Source organism: Bos mutus, chromosome 14, assembly GCF_027580195.1.
Source record: "Bos mutus isolate GX-2022 chromosome 14, NWIPB_WYAK_1.1, whole genome shotgun sequence".
NCBI classification, from domain to species: domain Eukaryota; kingdom Metazoa; phylum Chordata; class Mammalia; order Artiodactyla; family Bovidae; genus Bos; species Bos mutus.
In genome coordinates this window covers 8471232-8489973 of record NC_091630.1, presented here as the reverse complement: position 1 = coordinate 8489973, position 18742 = coordinate 8471232, and the positions used below count along the sequence as shown (strand labels likewise).

Here is an 18742-nt window from a genome sequence, read left to right as displayed (position 1 = left end):
CTAAGAATTTTCCATGGTTTGTTCTGAGCCACACAATCAAAGGCTTTAGCATAGTCAGTGAAGCAGAAATAAACCTATCTCTGGAGCTCCTCCCTTGCTTTCTCCATGATCCAGTGAATGTTGGCAGTTTGATCTCTGGTTCCTCTGCCTCTTCGAAACCCGGCTTATACATCTGGAAGTTTTCAGTTCATATACTGCTTTAGCCTAAAGTGAAGAATTTTGAGCATAACCTTGCTGTCCTGTGACATAAACACAATTGTACAGTAGGTAGAACACTGTCTGGCATTGCCCTTCCTCGGGATTGGAATGAAAGCTGACCTTTTCCAGTCCTGAGAGTAGCCACTGCTGAGTTTTCAAAATTTGCTGACATATTGAATGCAACACTTGAACAGCACTCAGTCTAAAACCTTTCAGGATTTTAAATCACTCAGCTGGAATTCCATCACCTCCAGTAGATTGTTCATAGTAGTGCTTCCTAAGGCTTACATGACTTCATATTCCAGGATGTCTGGCTCTAGGTGAGTGATCACACCATCATGGTTATCCAAGTCATTAAGACCTTTCTTGTCTAATTCTCTTCTTAATTTCTTCTGCTTTTGTTAGGACCTTACCATTTCTGTCCTTTATTGTGTCCATCTTTGCATGAAATGTTCCCTGGATATCTCCAGTTTTCCTGAAGAGATCTCTAGTCTTTCTGATGCTGTTATTTTCCTCTGTTTCTTTGCACTCTTCATTTAAGGGGGTCTTATCTCTCCTGCTGGCTTCCCTGGTGGCTCAGAGGATAAAGCATCTGCCTGCAAGGTGGGGAGACCTAGGTTCAATCCCTGGGTCGGGAATATCCCCTGGAGAAGGAAATGGCACCCCACTCTAGTACTCTTGCCTAGAGAATCCCATGGACGGAGGAGCCTGGTACATGGCGTCAACAAAGAGTTGGACATGACTGAGTGATTTCATTATCTCTCGCTGCTATTATCTGGAACTCTGCATTCAGATGGGTATATCTTTCCCTTTCTTCTTTTGCTTTTGCTTCTCTTCTTTCTTCAGCAATTTGTAAAGCCTCCCCAGACAACCACTTTGCCTTCTTGCATTTCTTTTTCTTTGGGATGGTTTTGGATACTGCCTCCTATACAGTGTCACCAACCTCTGTCCATAGTTCTTCAAGCACTCTGCCAGATCTGATGCCTTAAATCTATTCACTACCACCAGTATATAATCATGAGGGATTTGATTTAGGTCATACTTGAATGGCCTAGTGGTTTTCTCTACTTTTCTTCAATTCAACCCTGAGTTTTGCAATAAGGAACTCATGATCTGAGCCACAGTCAGCTCCAGGTCCTGTTTTTGCTGACTGTATAGAGCTTCTGCATCTTTGGCTACAAAAAACATATTTAGTCTGATTCTGGTATTGACCGTCTCATGATGTCCAAATGTAGAATTGTCTTTTGGGTTGTGGAAAGTGTGTGTGCTGTGACCAGCGAGTTCTCTTCACAGAACTCTGTTCGCGTTTGTCCTACTTCATTTTGTACTCCAAGGCCAACCTTGCCTGTTTCTTCAAATATGTCTTGACTTCCTGCTTTTGCATTCTAATCCCTTATGATGAAAAGGACATCTTTTTTAGTGTTAATTCTAGAAGGTGTTGTAGGTGTTCATAGAACTGGTCAACTTCAGCTTCTTCAGCCTCAGTGATTGGGGCATAGACTTTGATTGCTGTGATGTTGAATGGTTTGCCATGGAAACAAACCGAGACAATTCTGTTGTTTTTGAAACTGCACCACAGTACTGCATTTTGGACTATTTTGTTGACTATGAGGGCTACTTCATGTCTTCTAAGGGATTCTTGCCCACAGTAGAACAAAAAAAATCTGCCTGCAGCGCATGCAACCCAGGCTTAATCCTTGGGTGAAGTAGGTCCCCTGGAGAAGGGAATGGCTGCCCACTGCAGGATTCTTGCCTGAAAACTTCCATGCACAGAGGAGCTTGATGGGCTACAGGTCACAGGGTCAAAAAACATTTGAAGTTCATGTGCAATATTGTTCTTTATTGTGTTGGACTTTACTTTCACCACCAGACACATCCACAGCTGAGCATCGTTTCTGCTTTGGCCAGCCTCTTAAGTCTTTCTGGAGCTATTTCATTGCCCTTTACTCTTCCCCAGTAGCATACTGGACACCTTCAAACCCGGGGAGCTCATCTTTCGTTTTGTATCTTTTTGTCTTTTCATACTGTTCATGGGGTTCTCCTGGCAAGAATACTGGAGTGGTTTGCTATTTCCTGCTCCAGTGGACAGTAGTACTCTTCACTGTCATCCGTCATCTTGAGAGGCCCTGCATGGCATGGCTCATAGCTTTATTGAGTTACACAAGCCCCTTTGCCATGATAGAGCTATGATCCATGAAAGGGTTAGTATCATAAGCTTCCTCATACTTGGTAGAAGTAAGCCACAAATTTGCCTCCCAGTATAGCCACCGAAAGAGAATCCAGAGTGTCCATTAACATTAGAGCAGTACCACATAGATATTCAGAGGAAGGCACAACTCTTCATTGTACTGAAATTCAACATAGATTCCATGGTTTGTCAACTTAGTCTTTTCCATATATTTTTGTGTGTACTCATCAACCAAAACCCAATCCTGGATAAATCCAAATTTTGATCTGCTCTTGCACCTGCTCTTTTGGGGAAGTAATGCATCTAAGTAGACTGGTGATATTTAATTCATGGTTGCAAGCCTTCAGCTGGTTTCTCAACACTGCTGTATATTCTGTTCCCTTCGTCTTCCCATTTCCCCATTTTCCTTATGACTTTCAAACTTATCCTCACTCCCCTCACAAATTCTTCCTCCTGCCCCAACTTCCTTCTTCACAACAGATTACCTTTCTTGCTTAACAGAAAAATCAAAAGCCTTCAAATGGGAAACCCCTCAATTTACAGCTATGGAATCTCCTAACCTTATGTTCTGCTTATACTCTTGGCCTGCTTTTCAGTTAACAGTGGAAGAAATCACTTTCTTGTATAAGGCTGTCTTTCTACTTATGTTTGATTCTTTTGTTTTAGTAGGGAAACTTTGTAAAAAGGTTTGGTTTTGTTTTGTATTATTTTAACACTTCACTGGGCTGTTAGGAAGAGTCAGTATAAATTTCCAACCCCTGGGCTCCAGAAAGACATCTGGAGAAAATCCCATGTAAAGAGGTAGCCAATTCACCCTTGCGGGGAACCTGAAAAACTTTCTCACTAGTTGTAAACTTACTTTCTATGGCCTTGCCAAATCCTTCCCTCGAGCTTTCATCACTAACCTTCTGTAAATCAGATACACTTTCTAGTTCTCATCTTAGCAAGCTAAGACTCACAACTATGCTTTTTAAAAATGTTTTCTTCTCTTAGCTTCTTTGACACCACTATCTTGAGCTTTTTCACTGTTTTCCTGGCTCATTTATCAGCACCTCCTCCTTTTACTCCTAACTTGGTCCTCCTCAAGACTCTAGCCAAAGCTTTTTAGTCTCACTCTGAAAACTTTTCTTCTTGGCAAATGCAGTTACTATAGTGGCTACTATTATTAAGGACATTGTGAGGACTCCCTAATATGCGTCTTCAGCTTAGTCTTCTTTCCATACCTTTAGACCTATTCACTGAATTGCTTTGGATATCTAATTGGCACCTCAAATTCAGCATATCCAGAGCAGAACTTAGCATCTCATTCACACCCTCTCCCAACTAGGTAACTAACATTTTTCCATCTCTTTTTATGGTATTACCATCCACATAGTATCAGACTTAGGGTGTTCAATAAGTATAATTTATATTTTCCAGAGAGATAACATACTAGAGAACAATGGCAAGATTTAAAGGCCTACGTTTAAAATAACTGATTTGAAGGGAACCCTTCTGCAGTGTTGCTGGGAATGTGAATTGGTGCAGCCACTACACAGAACAACATGCGTGCTAAGTCGCTTCTATCACGTCTGACTCTGTGCGACCCCATGGACCATGGCCCACCAGGCTCCCCCGTCCCTGGGATTCTCCAGGCAAGAACACTGGAATGGGTTGCCATTTCCTTCTCCAATGCATGAAAGTGAAGAGTGAAAGTGAAGTCGCTCAGTTGTGTCCTACTCTTAGCGACCCCATGGGCTGCAGCCCACCAGGCTCCTCCATCCATGGGATTTTCCAGGCAAGAGTACTAGAGTGGGGTGCCATTGCCTTCTCTGATATTCCTATGTGGAATTTAATTTTTAAAAAAAAGATACAAATAAACTTATTTACAAAATGGAAACAGACTTACAGACATTGAAAACAAACTTACAGTTACAAAAGAGGAGATGAGTAGAGGATAAATCAGGAGCTTGGGATGAACACACAAACACTGCTCTGTATAAGGTAGAGAACCAGCCAAGGACCTACTGTACAGCACAGGAAACTACTCAGTATTCTGTGATAACCTATGTGAGAAAAGAATCTAAAAGAGAATGAGTAGACACCTGAAACTAACACGACACTGTAAATCAACTATAGTAACATTAAAGAAAGAAAAATGTTAACTATGGGTGAAAATTAATTATCTTTGTCTCCTGTAGCATAAAAAATAAGATAAAATAACTACTTTGCTTAGAATTGTATTGAGTAATGGGTACTCACTTAATGTACATCCCTTGTACAAGTTCCAGATTCCTTCATCTCCTTAACCTGCCTCACCATCAGTGTGAGGTAGGTCACCACCTTCCCCTTCCACCCTCAACATTTGTACCTGGAGTATTTCTCCCATAAAAATATAGGTAGGCTTAATTGAAACAGTATTGTATTTCAGGATCACTATGCTTAGAGCAGCTTTTGAAAGCATGCTGAAACATTAAACATCTACTGAGAATATTTTGCTCCAAACCCTGAAGAACTGCTTTACAAATGAACTTTGGAATAAATATCATTTAGAAGATGTAGACTGCTTAGACAGTCATTGAGCTGAATTGTCTGTAGAATGTTTTAAGTACAGAGGGAGCACAGCTTCTGGACAGCGGGAGAAGCCCACGTGGTTCCCAGGTGCTTACTTGAAATCAGATCGCTAAGTGAGCGGCTGAACTGAGACTAGAGCCTTGGTGCTTTTTCTGTTCCTTTTACTGGAATTTTTCCCCTTATCACGTTTCTGTGTTTTTATTTTGAAAAGGGTAGACAACTTCATGTTCACAGTCTCTTGTTAATTTCTTTTAAAGCTTATTGGCATTTCATTTTTCAAGTGTTTTAATATTTTTCATTTCAGCTGTACCAGGTAGGTCATTTGCAAATAGTAGTGTTTCTAAGTCAACTTAAAAATACCTACAGACATTTATAGTTTTGCACAGAAGTAATACTACATGAATTACATTAACAAAGTTTAGCCAACTTTATTGTAGAAATATATATTTTTTTATTCATTGAAGGAAACTTTTTGATACAAAGAAAGAAGCTTGACATCAAACAAACATCATTTAATATGGACTAAAAGGGATATATGCTTGCTTTGTGTTAACCTGACACTGTTATGAACACTGTGTAGATGTTGGCCCTCTACACCCAGCAGACAAGAAATAAATGACACCTTTGTGTAAACTATTTAAAAATGTTACCTTACTGTGTTTGAAAACTGCCCTGTTTGAAACATTTCTGACGATATTTATTGGCTTGGAAATGTTCTGCCTTTTTACTATGTAAAACATTGCTAACTGTAATGTTTTATTTTTATTCACAGATTATTATAAATATCCTGTTTGCAATATTTCTAAGACAACATTTATTGGCTTAGAAAGTTCTCCCTTTTTACTATATAAAATATTGTTAACTGTAATTTTTATTTTTATTCACAGATTATTATAAGTATAGGCCTCATGTTTTATGTAGTTCATCGAGCTCAAGTGGAATTGAATGCAGCTATTGTAGCTTGCGAAATGGAACTGAAAACCTCTCTGGTTAAAGGCAATCAACCAAATATCAGTGGCTCTTCATTCTACAAGAGGACCCTAACATTTTCTGGAGATGGAATCAATATTGTATAATTCTAATGAAATGTGTAATTGTCAAGAGCCTAGTGTGCTGTCCAAGATCTAGCAGTTCCCTTACTACTGGGCAGGGATGCAAGTTTTAATTGTCTTATGGCACACACACACACACACAAATGACTAGTTTTTAAATTGCACAGTTTTTAAAAACAGGAATCATTTTCTGGATATGTAAGTGTAAATGTCGATGCACCTTTGGCTGCAGCTCTTTATCATTTATTATGCCCTTAGTGGCCTGTAAGTCTGCACTTTAGGTTTTGGGTTTTTTTTTTTTTTTTGTCATTTTCTTTATGAGTACTTACGAACAGAAAAATAATCCAAATATTTTTCTGTTTAGTGTCTTCATTTATAAAGACTATGAATAGTTGTATGTGTCTTTCCTGCTTATAAAAATGAGTAAAAGTATGCAATTTTAAATGTATAATATTATTGGATGTTCTTTGCTTTTGTAGTGTTTCCAGAAAGGATAAATCATGTCTTGTTTTGTTTTTTTTTTAATGTTTTAGTTGGAACTACTTTGCTTTCCTTTTCCTTGCTAGTTAGAAAATAGACATGAACTTTTGTTTAAATGTGTTTTTGCAAGGATCAAATTGTTACACCTATACACACAAGTTTAAATCCTACATTGTGGGACTGAAGTGCTCTTAAGATACCTTTTTTATTTTTGCTGTGTAATATGCAAAGCGAAAGGGAAATTATTTAATGCGTAGTGGCTCAAATTAGAACTTGTGTTCTAATTTCACATCATTGGCTTTAGCCTCCTTAGGTCTTCCATCAAAGGGCTGTCCTATTACAGTCTTACTGAAAATTTTATTAAAATAAACTTCTTTTCTTTTTGTATTCATTATTAGGCTTTGAAATAAAGATGTTATTCCTTTAAAGTGGTGGGCTTACAATCACTGAAGATGTCACTCTGATGGCCTTGTTTGATCAAAATGCCTATCTAAAAAATTAAGCTTTAAAATCAGGTTTATAATTCTGTTGAAGTACATATATATTTGTCCCCATAGTCTTCAGCTTTACAACTGTAAGTAATGTTATCTTGATGCCCAGATTTGTATTATATATTTGCCCTACTATAGAGTAGGCTTATTTTGTTTGTTTTTTGGTACTTGTTTTCCTCTGATAAGACTCAGGAATTCTGAAATGTGAAATTAAGTCTCAGTTCTTTTTCCTGTAGAATGAATTGAGTGTATTTATTAATAGTACTTATGTGTATAGAATATAATAATTTGGTATATGATTCATATGACATTCATTTATCACCTTATATTTTTAAAGTAGCTTAATTGTGATCTTAATGATTAGTTTATTTTACAGTGGAGATTATTGATATGAATGCAGATTTTCTGGTATGTATCTGTTTTTTAGCTATGAAGGTGCCACCTTATCAGAGACCTCCCATTTGCCTTTTCATTAGGGTAAAATCTTTACCCTAATTTACTAAAGTGCAAAAGAATTATTTAGAAGCAATTATTTTAATTTTATGCTACGGATACATTTAATCATTTTAGTATATAAATTTTTGCCCTGTTGCAGGTATAATTATTTCCCTTTCCTTCATAATGAATAAGTTTTCTCACCTTTGAATAACAGTGAAGTTTGTTTTTATGTCTATACCAAGTTCTTTTGGTATAGTCCAGATGATTTTATAGGGACCTGGGTCTATAGCAGTCAACTGACCTACAAATCTTTCCTTCTTTTATTGATAGAAAAATACCATTGAAATGTTATTCTTTTTTTAAATCCTAATTAATTGTTTCATTTCTTTAATAATTATTTTAGTTTAATTATCCTAATAAACAATGATTTGATTTATTCTTGTCTAACTTGAAACTATCTTGTGCTTTCTGTTTGTTTAGTTTTTTTATAAAGAAATTAATAATTTAAGATCACTACTTTCATACACTTGTATTACACTTCATGTATTTTGAAGTGCATTTATTTACTTTGGCATTTTGTAACTTGAATAATTTTGCCAAATGAAAAACTATTGGTAGTTTGTCATGAGTTTTTCCAACTGTTGCATTTTGCTTAGTACTTAAATATGTAAAGGTAAAAGAGAAGTAACTTTTCTATATTCTGCCAACATGATTTTATATAATAAAATCATCCATTTTTACTTAAAATAGTATGGATGTACTATTTTTAAAACATTAATCTAAAACTGCAGTTTTCCTTTTGTTCATTGTTTCCAGCCTCCACATAAACTGTTATCCCTTATAGTCATGCTGTTTGATAGCTGCATTTGGTTGCTGTTTTTTTATTAATATATGTGCTGTCTATAAATTGTACAAAACATGCTGTATTGACAAAACATATACAATGTTATATTCATTCCATCTTTAATCCCACATGCCAGATTTCTGGCAGCAACAAATTTCTATAGGATCCTTTTTATGTTGCCCTAATATTGCCTCCAGTCATAGAGTATATATTAATATATATATTATATATTGGATTTCTTAAATATATATATTTACATATATATAAATAATATATATATATTGGATTTTTTTATTTCTCAAATCATTTAAGATTTGGATTCTCAAATCATTTAAAGTACAGTTAAAGTTGCTTTATGCTTATTTTTAAAAGCTTGCAAAACACTTGTTTCAAACCTTTTGAAAGATATGTGCTGTTTTTAATTCTTTGGACCTTTTTCTTAGTTTTCCACATTTTCTGGTTTATTATTAATGATTTTGTTTACTCTTTGCCAAGTTTTGTCTTGTGAATTATTTTTAAACAGCAACATCCCCTTTTAAAAACATGTACATAATAATTTACTACATGTTTTCATGTCCATTTTCATTTGATCATGTGATTTGTGAAATAACTTGAAATCTATACTTTGGTTTGTGAAAATAATAGAACCAAATCTCTGTCGTTAGAATGTATATTTTGAGTTTATGTTCAGAAGTGAGTTTGTGGATTTGTTCAGAGCCAGCCATACTCTCCTTGTATGTACTTTGTAACCAGTGCAAACCTTTTAAGAAGACTTTCCCATGATCAGGTCAAGCTTATGACTATAAAGCATTTCCTTCCTTGAGAAGCTATAGAATTCAGTATCTACTCTGATTTACCATTGCTCTAACTGAGCTAAGTGGTGGAGACTATTAGCATATACCAGTATGCGTTTGTTAATGTGCAACGCTGATTGGAACTGGTCTTAGGAAGGGTGCTGTGGCTTATGTACATCTACAGTTGTAGGACTGTCTTTAGAATGCTGAAAGTTGCTATGTATATGCTAGGTTGATACAGGTAGATTCTGAGGTACATGGTAAATCCATGCTGTTCAAAACCAGTCACCATGTGCAGAGGAAAAGAGAGGTTTAATGAGGACCTCAGGAATAATGATACTAAGTTATTGACTTCAGTGATGGAATTTTGTTTCAAACACAAGCCACTTAGTGTACCAGAATGGTCGTCAGAGTAACACTAGTTGGTTTTTAAATTTTACATTGCTAATTTTGTTAATAATAAACTGCTTAGGATATACTTTTTTAGTGGTCATGTCTTTAACCTGAAAAACTTAAAAGAAGTGGAAAACTTGTTCCACAGGATATTTAAAACTAAGGAATTCCAGTAACCTCGCATATGTTGACTATAAACTGTTAACTGATTCAGCAACTGAATTATAACTTGGTACTTCTGAATGGCAAAGTGATTGCTGTAAACTATTTTCTAAGGTAGCTAAAGGTTTAAAATAGATAATTCTAAAGGTAAATCAGTAAAATCTCTTGATAATTGGTATCCTAAATCACTTGTGTGCCTGAGAAAATAAAAGGTTATGTTTTATTTTCCTTTTCTCTTCTCTTACTTCCCCTCTGTAATTTAATGAATTTAGGGCCATTTGCAAGGGGAGGGAGCAATTTAGGAGGAATGGTGGACATGTTTCTAAAAGTGATAATGCTCATAATTGACCCTAGATGAGGGTGGTTATGGTTATGGCAGAGGCCCTGTGGAGAAATTATTTTGGTATCTTACATTGGCACTCAATCTTCAGTGTGCTTTTTTTCTAACATCCGCAAATCATGAAATGCTACCTGCCAGTCAAATAACAGTTAGTCATTTGCCCAGGCTATAGAAATCTTTATGATGCCTTTCATAATGTTAAACGACTTTTACCAGTCTTAATTTCCTATTGACGTCTACCCTGTTTCTATGACTATTTCCTAAGGGCCCGTTCCAGCCACCATAAAACTTTCTTCTTAGTACTTGGAATGACATTGTCCTTGTTGGTTTGTTCAGTTCAGTTGCTCAGTCGTGTCTGACTCTGCGACCCCATGAACCACAGCATGCCAGGCCTCCCTGTCAATCACCAACTCCCGGAGTTTACCCAAACCCATGTCCATTGAGTCAGTGATGCCATCCAACCATCTCATCCTCTGTTGTCCCCTTCTCCTCCTGCCCTCAATCTTTCCCAGCATCAGGGTCTTTTCAAATGAGTCAGCTCTTCACATCAGGTGGCCAAAGTATTGGAATTTCAGATTCAACATCAGTCCTACCAATGAACACCCAGGACTGATCTCCTTTAGGATGGACTGGTTGGATCTCCTTGCAGTCCAAGGGACTCTCAAGAGTCTTCTCCAACACCACAGTTCAAACGCATCAATTCTTCGGCATTCAGCTTTCTTTATAGTCCAACTCTCACATCCATACATGACCACAGGAAAAACCATAGCCTTGACAAGACCGACATTTGTTGGCAAAGTAATGTCTCTGGTTTTTAATATGCTCTAGGTTGGTCATAACTTTCCTTCCAAGGAGTAAGTGTCTTTTAATTTCATGGCTGCAATCACCATCTGCAGTGATTTTGGAGCCCCCAAAAATAAAGTCTGCCACTGTTTCCCCATCTGTTTGCCATGAAGTGATGGGACCGAATGCCATGATCTTCGTTTTCTGAATGTTGAGCTTTAAGCCAACTTTTTCACTCTCTTTCACTTTCATCAAGAGCTGATCCCATACTGTTGCATGTACATTTTTCCTAGACATTTTACATCAGGATTGCTTGCTAGAGCACAAATAGGCTACCACACATTGCAGGCTGCCTTCAGCTGTGGTGGTACAGTGGAGCACTCATTGAATAAATACGTTGGCAGTGTGTGTGTATTCGTTATGCGAGGCTGTACAGTACTTTCTGCCATGGTCACCTTCCTTGGTTGAGGCTGCCTATCCGTACTCAGAGTGTGGGGAAAACATATCTTAATACTAACTGTATTATGAGTTAAATATTGAACATTTTTAGGGAAAGCGTTATAGGTGTGGTAGTGTTAAAATGGTGTATATATTGGTAAATTTGTATTTAGTAATTGTCATGTTTCAATGAAGTTGACTATCCAAATTAAGTGATTAGCCTTAAAAGTGACTAATATTCTGTGGGTTAACCTGCTGTTTGAAAGGCTTAAAAATTACAAAATATGCATGAAGTGGGATAGAAAAGAGTGAATAGAATATATACTGAACCAAAACAAAGAGCAATTTGAGAATTACATAATTCTAAAAGTAGGTATACATTTAGACTAGTATATTTTAATAAATATTTTTATCTTAGGATGGCATAAAACTCATAACCACCATAAAGTAGAAACCTTGAGTGGATTTGTTTATTCTGCCTTTCATAGTTATAAAGCCATTTTCAGTAGAAATGTTTTGAGACATGGTCTGTTTCATACTCATTTCTTACAGTCCTGTTCCCAAGTTGACCAAAGCTGGAAGGACAGGGAACCTGAGTAGTTTTCCACTGTCTTTTCAGTTTATTTGTTCAATCACTAAGCTGTGTCCAGCTCTGCGATCGCATGAACTGCAGCACACCAGGCTTCCCTGTCCTTCACTGTCTCCCAGAGTTTGCTCAAACTGATGTCCATTAACTCAGTGATGCCATCCAACCATCTCATCCTCTGTCTCCCTCTTCTCCTCCCCCCTACAATCTTTCCCAGCATCAGGGTCTTTTCCAGTGAGTCGGCTCTTTACCTCAAGTGGCCAAAGTACTGGAGCTTCAGTTTCAGCATCAGTCCTTCCAATGAATATTCAGGGTTGACTTCCTTTAGGATTAACTCATTTGATCTCCTTGCTGTCCTAGGGACTCTGAGAGTCTTCTCAAGCACCACAGTTCAAAAGCATCAGTTCTTGAGTGCTCAACATTCGTTATGGTCCAACTCTCACATCCATACATGGCTACTGGAAAAACCATAGCTTTGACTAGACAGACCTTTGTTGGCCAAGTGATGTCTCTATTTTTAATATTCTGTCTAGGTTTGTCATAGCTTTTCTTCCAAGGAGCAAGCGTCTTTTAATTTCATGGCTGTAGTCACAATCTGCGGTGATTTTGGAGCCCAAGAAAAAATCCGTTACTGTTTGCATTTTTTCCCCATCTATTTGCATGAAGTAATGGCACCATATGCCATGATAGTTTTTTGAATGTTGAGTTTTAAGCCAACTTTTTCAGTCTCCTCTTTTACCCTCAAGAGGCTCTCTAGTTCTTCACTTTCTACCATTAGAGTGGTGTCATCTGCATATCTGAGGTTATTGATATTTCTCCCAGTAGTCTTGATTCCAGCTTGTCATTCATCCAGCCCAGCATTTTTCATGGTGTAATCTGTATATAATCTGCATATAATCAGCCATGAAATTAAAAGATGTTTGCTCATTGGAAGAAAAGCTATGACCAACCTAGACAGCATATTAAAAAGCAGAGACATTACTTTGCCAACAAAGGTCTGTCTAGTCAAAGCTATGGTTTTTCCAGTAGTCATGTATGGACATGAGAGTTGGACTATAAAGAAAGCTGAGCACCAAAGAATTGATGCTTTTGAACTGTGGTGTTGGAGAAGGCTCTTGAGAGTCTCTTGGACTGCAAGGAGATCCAACCAGTCCATCCTAAAGGAGATCAGTCCTGGGTGTTCATTGGAAGGACTGATGTTGAAGCTGAAACTCCAATATTTTGACCACCTGATGCAAAGAACTGACTCATCAGGAAGAGACCCTGATGCTGGGAAAGATTGAAGGCAGGAGGAGAAGGGGACGACAGAGGATGAAATGGTTGGATGGCATCACCTACTCAATGGACATGAGTTTGAGTAAGCTCTGGGAGTTGGTGAAGGATAGGGAAGCCTGGTGTGCTGCAGTCCATGGGGTCACAAAGAGTTGGACACGACTGAGTGAATGAACTGAATCTGCATATAATTTAAATAAACAAGGTGACAGTAAACAGCCTTGACATACTCCTTTCCCAGTTTTGAACCTATCCATTGTTTCATGTCCATTTCTAACTATTGCTTCTTGTCCTGCTTACAGGTTTCTCAGGAGGCAGATATGGTGGTTTGGTATTCCCACCTCTTTAAGAATTTTCCTCAGTTTGTTTGCTCCACACAGTCAAAGGGTTTAGCATAGTCAATGAAGCAGAAGTCAAACGTTTTCTGGAATTCCCTTGCTTTCTCTATAACCCAATGGATGTTGGCAATTTGATCTCTGGTTCCTCTGCCTTTTCTAAGTTCAGCTTGTACATCTGGAAGTTCTCAGTTCACGTACTGTTGAAGCCTAGCTTGAAGGATTTGGGGCATTACCTTGCTAGAATGGGAAATGAGTGTAATTATGTGGTATTTTGAACATTCTTTGGCATTGACTCTTTGGGATTGGAATGAAAACTGGCTTCATTGGAATGAAAAAGAATAGATAGATGTATTAGTCGCTCAGTCGTGTCCAACTCTTTGTGACCCCATGGACTGTAGCCCACCAGGCTCCTCTGTCCATGGGGATTCTCCAGGCAAGAATACCGGAGTGGGTTGCCATGCCTTCCTCCAGGAGATCTTCCCAACACAGGGATTGAACCTGAGTCTCCCACAATTTGGGAGGATTTTTTACCATCTGAGCCACCAAGGAAGCCCAGATACATGTATATGTATAGTTAAACCACTTTGCTGTACAGGTGAAACTATCACCACATCAACTATGCTCCAATATAAAATAAAAAGTTAAAAAATATGGAGAGAATAGGAATGCTGTCTTAATAAGGAAAAACTTGGGCTATTTAGAAGCCCTTGCACAGAACTGAAGTGAATTTTGGGACTTCACATCACTTCAATGCCAGGATGAAATATTCTAAACTGAATAGTTTAGAATCCCTGGGCCCCTTAGAAACAGCACGGAGGAACACAACTAGCAATCCTAACTGGTTTAAATCAAAGTGTAGTGATGCATAAACACTTCCACTCCAGTGTTTTCACAGTGTTTAAAATCATTTACTCACAATGCATTAAGCATGGAAGCTCATCCATGCTTCAGTTTGTGGTTTTCCTGATTCTACCTCAGTACAACTTTTCAGGTAAAGGTAAATGTTGCAGTGTTGGGGGCCAGAGTGAGGTACTCCGCCCATGGCAAAGGTCATGAGGAAGGAGGCTCGACATACGCAAAGGCGGGATTGAGCCTCAGGAGTCCCCCTGGAAATCCTCGAGCATCTACCCCCATAACCAGAGCCTGCCTACTTTACTACTTTGTGCTCACCTACACCTCTGACTTTACGGGGGGCTGTCCCCCACCACCTCTTTCGGAGAAGGAGTTAACTTAGAGCTCCAGTTAATAATAATTCCTGGGCGTGATAGGAGTTTTTCAACCTACAATCTCCTCTGAAGGTTCTCTAGCCTGCCTGACGGGCTTGTCCGGCCACATGTGATTGCTCACAGCCTCCCAACCGTGAGAGGCACGAGATGCTTTAAACCTTCTAAAAACAGGTTCCTTAGAAAAGTCAGAAAACTATTAGTATAATGGGCTGATTAAAAATTGTATTGGTGAAGGGTTTTTCATTTGTTGAGCCAATGTTTGTTGCTAAGACTCCACATCCCCTGCCCTTACACACATTAATGAATATATAGAAGAAATAAGTATTAACCTTTGATATTAATCACATTAGACCTTAGGCTAAGTAAATTCTTTCCTTAACTAAAACCCACTATACCCTCACCCTATAGGAATGTAACTTTATTTGGGTGGCGTCTGTTTTAAGAATAATCACCCTTGGAGAAAAAAGTGTTCTGGTTGACTGACCACTGTCACAAGGAGAGGGTCATAAATTGTCAGCAGGCCCCCCTGGCCAGAAGATGATGTAACACCCCTAAGACCTCTGTATACATTTGTATGAAGCACCTGACTTTAATAAAAGTCAGGACTGCTGTCCCCACGTGACTTTTGTATAACACCTCAGTGTATAAAAACAGACTCTGGAAAATAAAGAATTGGGATCAGTTCCTCGAAAGACTGGTCTCCCCATGTCTCTCTCTCTCACTCTGGCTGAGTCTCCATCTGGAGTGTGGAACCCGCCATGCTTACTAATTATGCCTGGGCTTCTAAGATCCGACCGGGGAGGCCTCAGTGTCTCCTCTCCTTTGGGAGAACGGAAGGACGCCTGTGGCCTACGTAAGTGGCGCAAACTTCTTGTCTTGAAGTTTTATTGGTCTCCCGCGTAAACCAAGCTACTCAGCCTCTTTTCTCCACTGAATTTTCCTACTGAGCTATCCTCATTCTATTACTCTTTATATCTTTGATGAATATTTAAATAGTCGCCTAAGCCGTCTCCCCTTCGAATACCCTGGATCAGCCGGGGCTGGAGCCCGACATTGCAGGTGAGTCAAAAAGGAAAATAAAATTTCCCCTTGGTTGCAATGGCCAGAGAATGATTGCCCAATTACACATGTTACTCTGGTTTAGAACCTTGACGGGTGCCATCCTTGGAACTTTATAACTTTGTTGCTACAGGAACTGTGAATTCAGTGCTGAGGGTATTGTATTCTTTGTTGGGCTTCCCCAATGGCTCAGCAGTAAAAGAATCGACCTGTGATGGAGGAGACACAGGTTCAATCCCTGGGTCTGGAAAATCCCTGGAGAAGAAAATGGCAACCCACTCCAGTTATCTTGCCCAGAAAATCCCATGGACAGAGGAACCTGGCAGGCTATAGTCCTTGGGGTCACAAAAGAGCTGGACACAACTGAGCGACCAAACAACTGGGTATGTGATTCACATGAGATGCCAGGGAAAGCAATTGAAAATGCTTGTCTGGGGTTGTGTGGAAAGATTCAGATGGAAGATTGTGTTAAGGGCCACCTGTTTTTAGCCTTAGGCATGAAAGAGACCTCTCCAAGGAATAAAGGGAAAAGGTAAACTAAAGGACACATTGCCTGCATAACAGCCTTCACAGGAGAAAGGCAGGCAAAAAATGAGACAGTCCACACTGGTCTCCATGATATCCTTGAACCCACCCAGCATAATCCCCTGAGGGCTTGTACCTTCCATCCTTACCTGGAATTCTCTTCCCACAGAGGCAGAGTTGCTTCCCTTGTGGCCTGTAATATACTGTGAATGTTTCTGATGCTATGTTCACCATAGACTATGACATGTGATCAAGTTGTCTCACCGGCTACATAATAAATATTTAGTGATTAAATGAGTGGGAGAAGTGGGTTAAAAAGAGACTGTGTTCAGTGCCATATTTTAGAAATCAAGATCTTGGAGTTCTCATATGTTGGTCAGAAAATGTCACTTCACGGAAAATATAACCCAGTACTCATTGTGTGCCAGGCATTCCTGGAACAAAAGCCAGACATTTTAAAAACAGTGTCAAGGAAACTCTCCATTTCTCGGTTCTGGTTTTCTATGTACTGGCCTCATCTTCAGGCAGGTTTTTCTTAAGTAGTAGCAAAGTCAACACTCCTTCAAAGTGATTCTGTCTCTGCTGCAGTCATTTACCCACCTCTAGGTGGAGGTTGGGCCCCTGCTGGATTATCCAGGTAGAGATGGGAATGGTTTTGAGAGCAGAGTGTGATATGAGGGCAAAATCAAAGTGAGAAGTCCATTCTTGAACTCATAAAAGAGGCCATCACTATAATCAGAAACAATAGTCGGAAACAGAAAGGGAAAGAAGAAATACATTCTGCCTCTCCTCCATCTTACTGTCAGAATTCCACGCTATACTGTCAGAAAGATTGGTGCTGGCCCCTGAGTTTGCTTTTGTTATGTGTGTGAGGTTCTGTAAATGAAGGAGAGTTGAAAAAGCATCACCTGAGAATAAAACCAATTGTCAGAACACTGAGCTTCAGTGTTTTTATTTATTTAAACCTTGCCTTTGGTTTGATATGGAAATATACATCTAATATAAAAGTTTTATAAAAACTTACAAAAGTTCTCTAAAGTCTCATATATAGCATGAGCTTTGTAAACAGGCCCAGGTTCAAAGCCTCCTATACCATTTACTATCTGTGTGAAGTCCAGATAGATGACTTAAGTTTTTATGTTTCATTCTCTAGTACTTATTTTAAGAGTTATCTAAGAGAATGGGTGAAAAGCATTTAGCACATTGTCCAGTGCAACTGTCAACACCATACATTTTTATGTCGACTTAAAAAGTAGTCACAATCTAAAAGTTGGGAGGCTTTATTCGGTGGGGATTTTTAGGACGTCAAGCCCAAGAGACAGCATCTCAAGTAACTTTGAGAGAACTGCTCCAAGGAGGTGAGGGTAGAAGCCAGGTTATAGAGAAGTTTTGCGACAAAGGGCAGGTAGTCTGAACATCAAAATTATTCTTAATTAAAATCAGATATCTCAAGAAATTGAGTGCTTTTCTATCTGCGGGAAGATGCAAGAGCCTGGGCTCACTGAAGCCATTCCTACTATATGCACTTCAGCTATCCTGGGCCAGTATCCCGTGTGGTTTTTTTCACATTTTGGCCCCATTGGAGCTCACTGTGGGAAGTGGCTGCAGTCCTGATGGCTGCTAGGTCGCAGGTACTTCTTCCTGAGTGCCCTTAGGACTCGCCAGCTCACATTGGAGGATGCAACCACCGATGAGGACATCCTTGTTTGCTGATATGGCAGGAAGTATTTCATTCCTCAGGTATTATTGCATTACTGTTGTGCCTTAAGAGTTTTTTATTGTGGTAAATAAAATATACAGGAAACTTACCATTTTAACCATTTGTAAGCATGCAATGAAGAGGCAAAAATGTACATTCACATTACCAATATCCATCTTCAGGTTTTTTTCATCTTTCCAACCGGAACTCTGTATTCATTCATCTGAATACATTTGAATTCATTATTTTTGAATTCAATAATTCCCCATCTCTCCTCTACCCACCCAGACTCTGATAGCTACCATACATCTGTCTCCCCGAGTTTTCCTATTCTGGGTTCCTCATGTAAGTAGAATCAGACAACATTTCTCCTACTGTGTCTGGTTTAATTAAGATCTTTTTTTTTAAATAAAGCTAAATCCTGACTTTTTAGTCATTGATTCCTGGAGTTCCTTTACTACATAGGCCCCAGTGTACATGTGCTTGCTCAGTTGCTGAGTCATGTCTGACTCTGCAAATCCACGGACTATAGCCCACCAAGATCCTCTGTCCATAGGATTTCCCAGGCAAGAATAGTGGAGTGGGTTGTCATTTCCTTCTCCAGGGGATCTTCCTGACCCAGAGATCAAACTCATGTCTCCTGCATTGCAGGTGCATTCTTTACCACTGAGCCACCAGGTAAATCCAAAGGCCCCAATGTGGAAGTGAAAGTTACTCAGTCTTATCCCACTCTTTGTGACCCCATGGAGTGTACAGAATTCTCCAGACCAGAATACGGGAGTGGGTAGCCATTCCCTTCTCCAGGGGATCTTCCCAATCCAGGGATTGAGCCCAGGTCTTCCACATTGCAGGTGGATTCTTTACTGTCTGAGACATCAGGAAA

The 18742-nt window shown here is 39.0% G+C and overlaps 1 protein-coding gene across 3 annotated transcripts in view; it reads left to right on the top strand.

The window, feature by feature from the left end:
- The window catches only part of TMEM64 (transmembrane protein 64), a 45983-nt gene extending 28916 nt beyond the window's left edge, over nucleotides 1–17067 (top strand). For 2 of the 3 annotated variants that reach the window (XM_070382928.1, XM_005888297.3), the window contains one exon: nucleotides 5827–9816. In XM_070382928.1, coding sequence (XP_070239029.1) covers nucleotides 5827–6015 — 189 coding nt within the window. In that variant the 3' untranslated portion in view covers nucleotides 6016–9816. Of the gene's footprint in view, nucleotides 1–5826; nucleotides 9817–13314 lie in introns of those variants that run through there. The other variant, XM_070382930.1, reaches the window with a different exon arrangement.
- Nucleotides 17068–18742: the final 1675 nt, after the last annotated feature.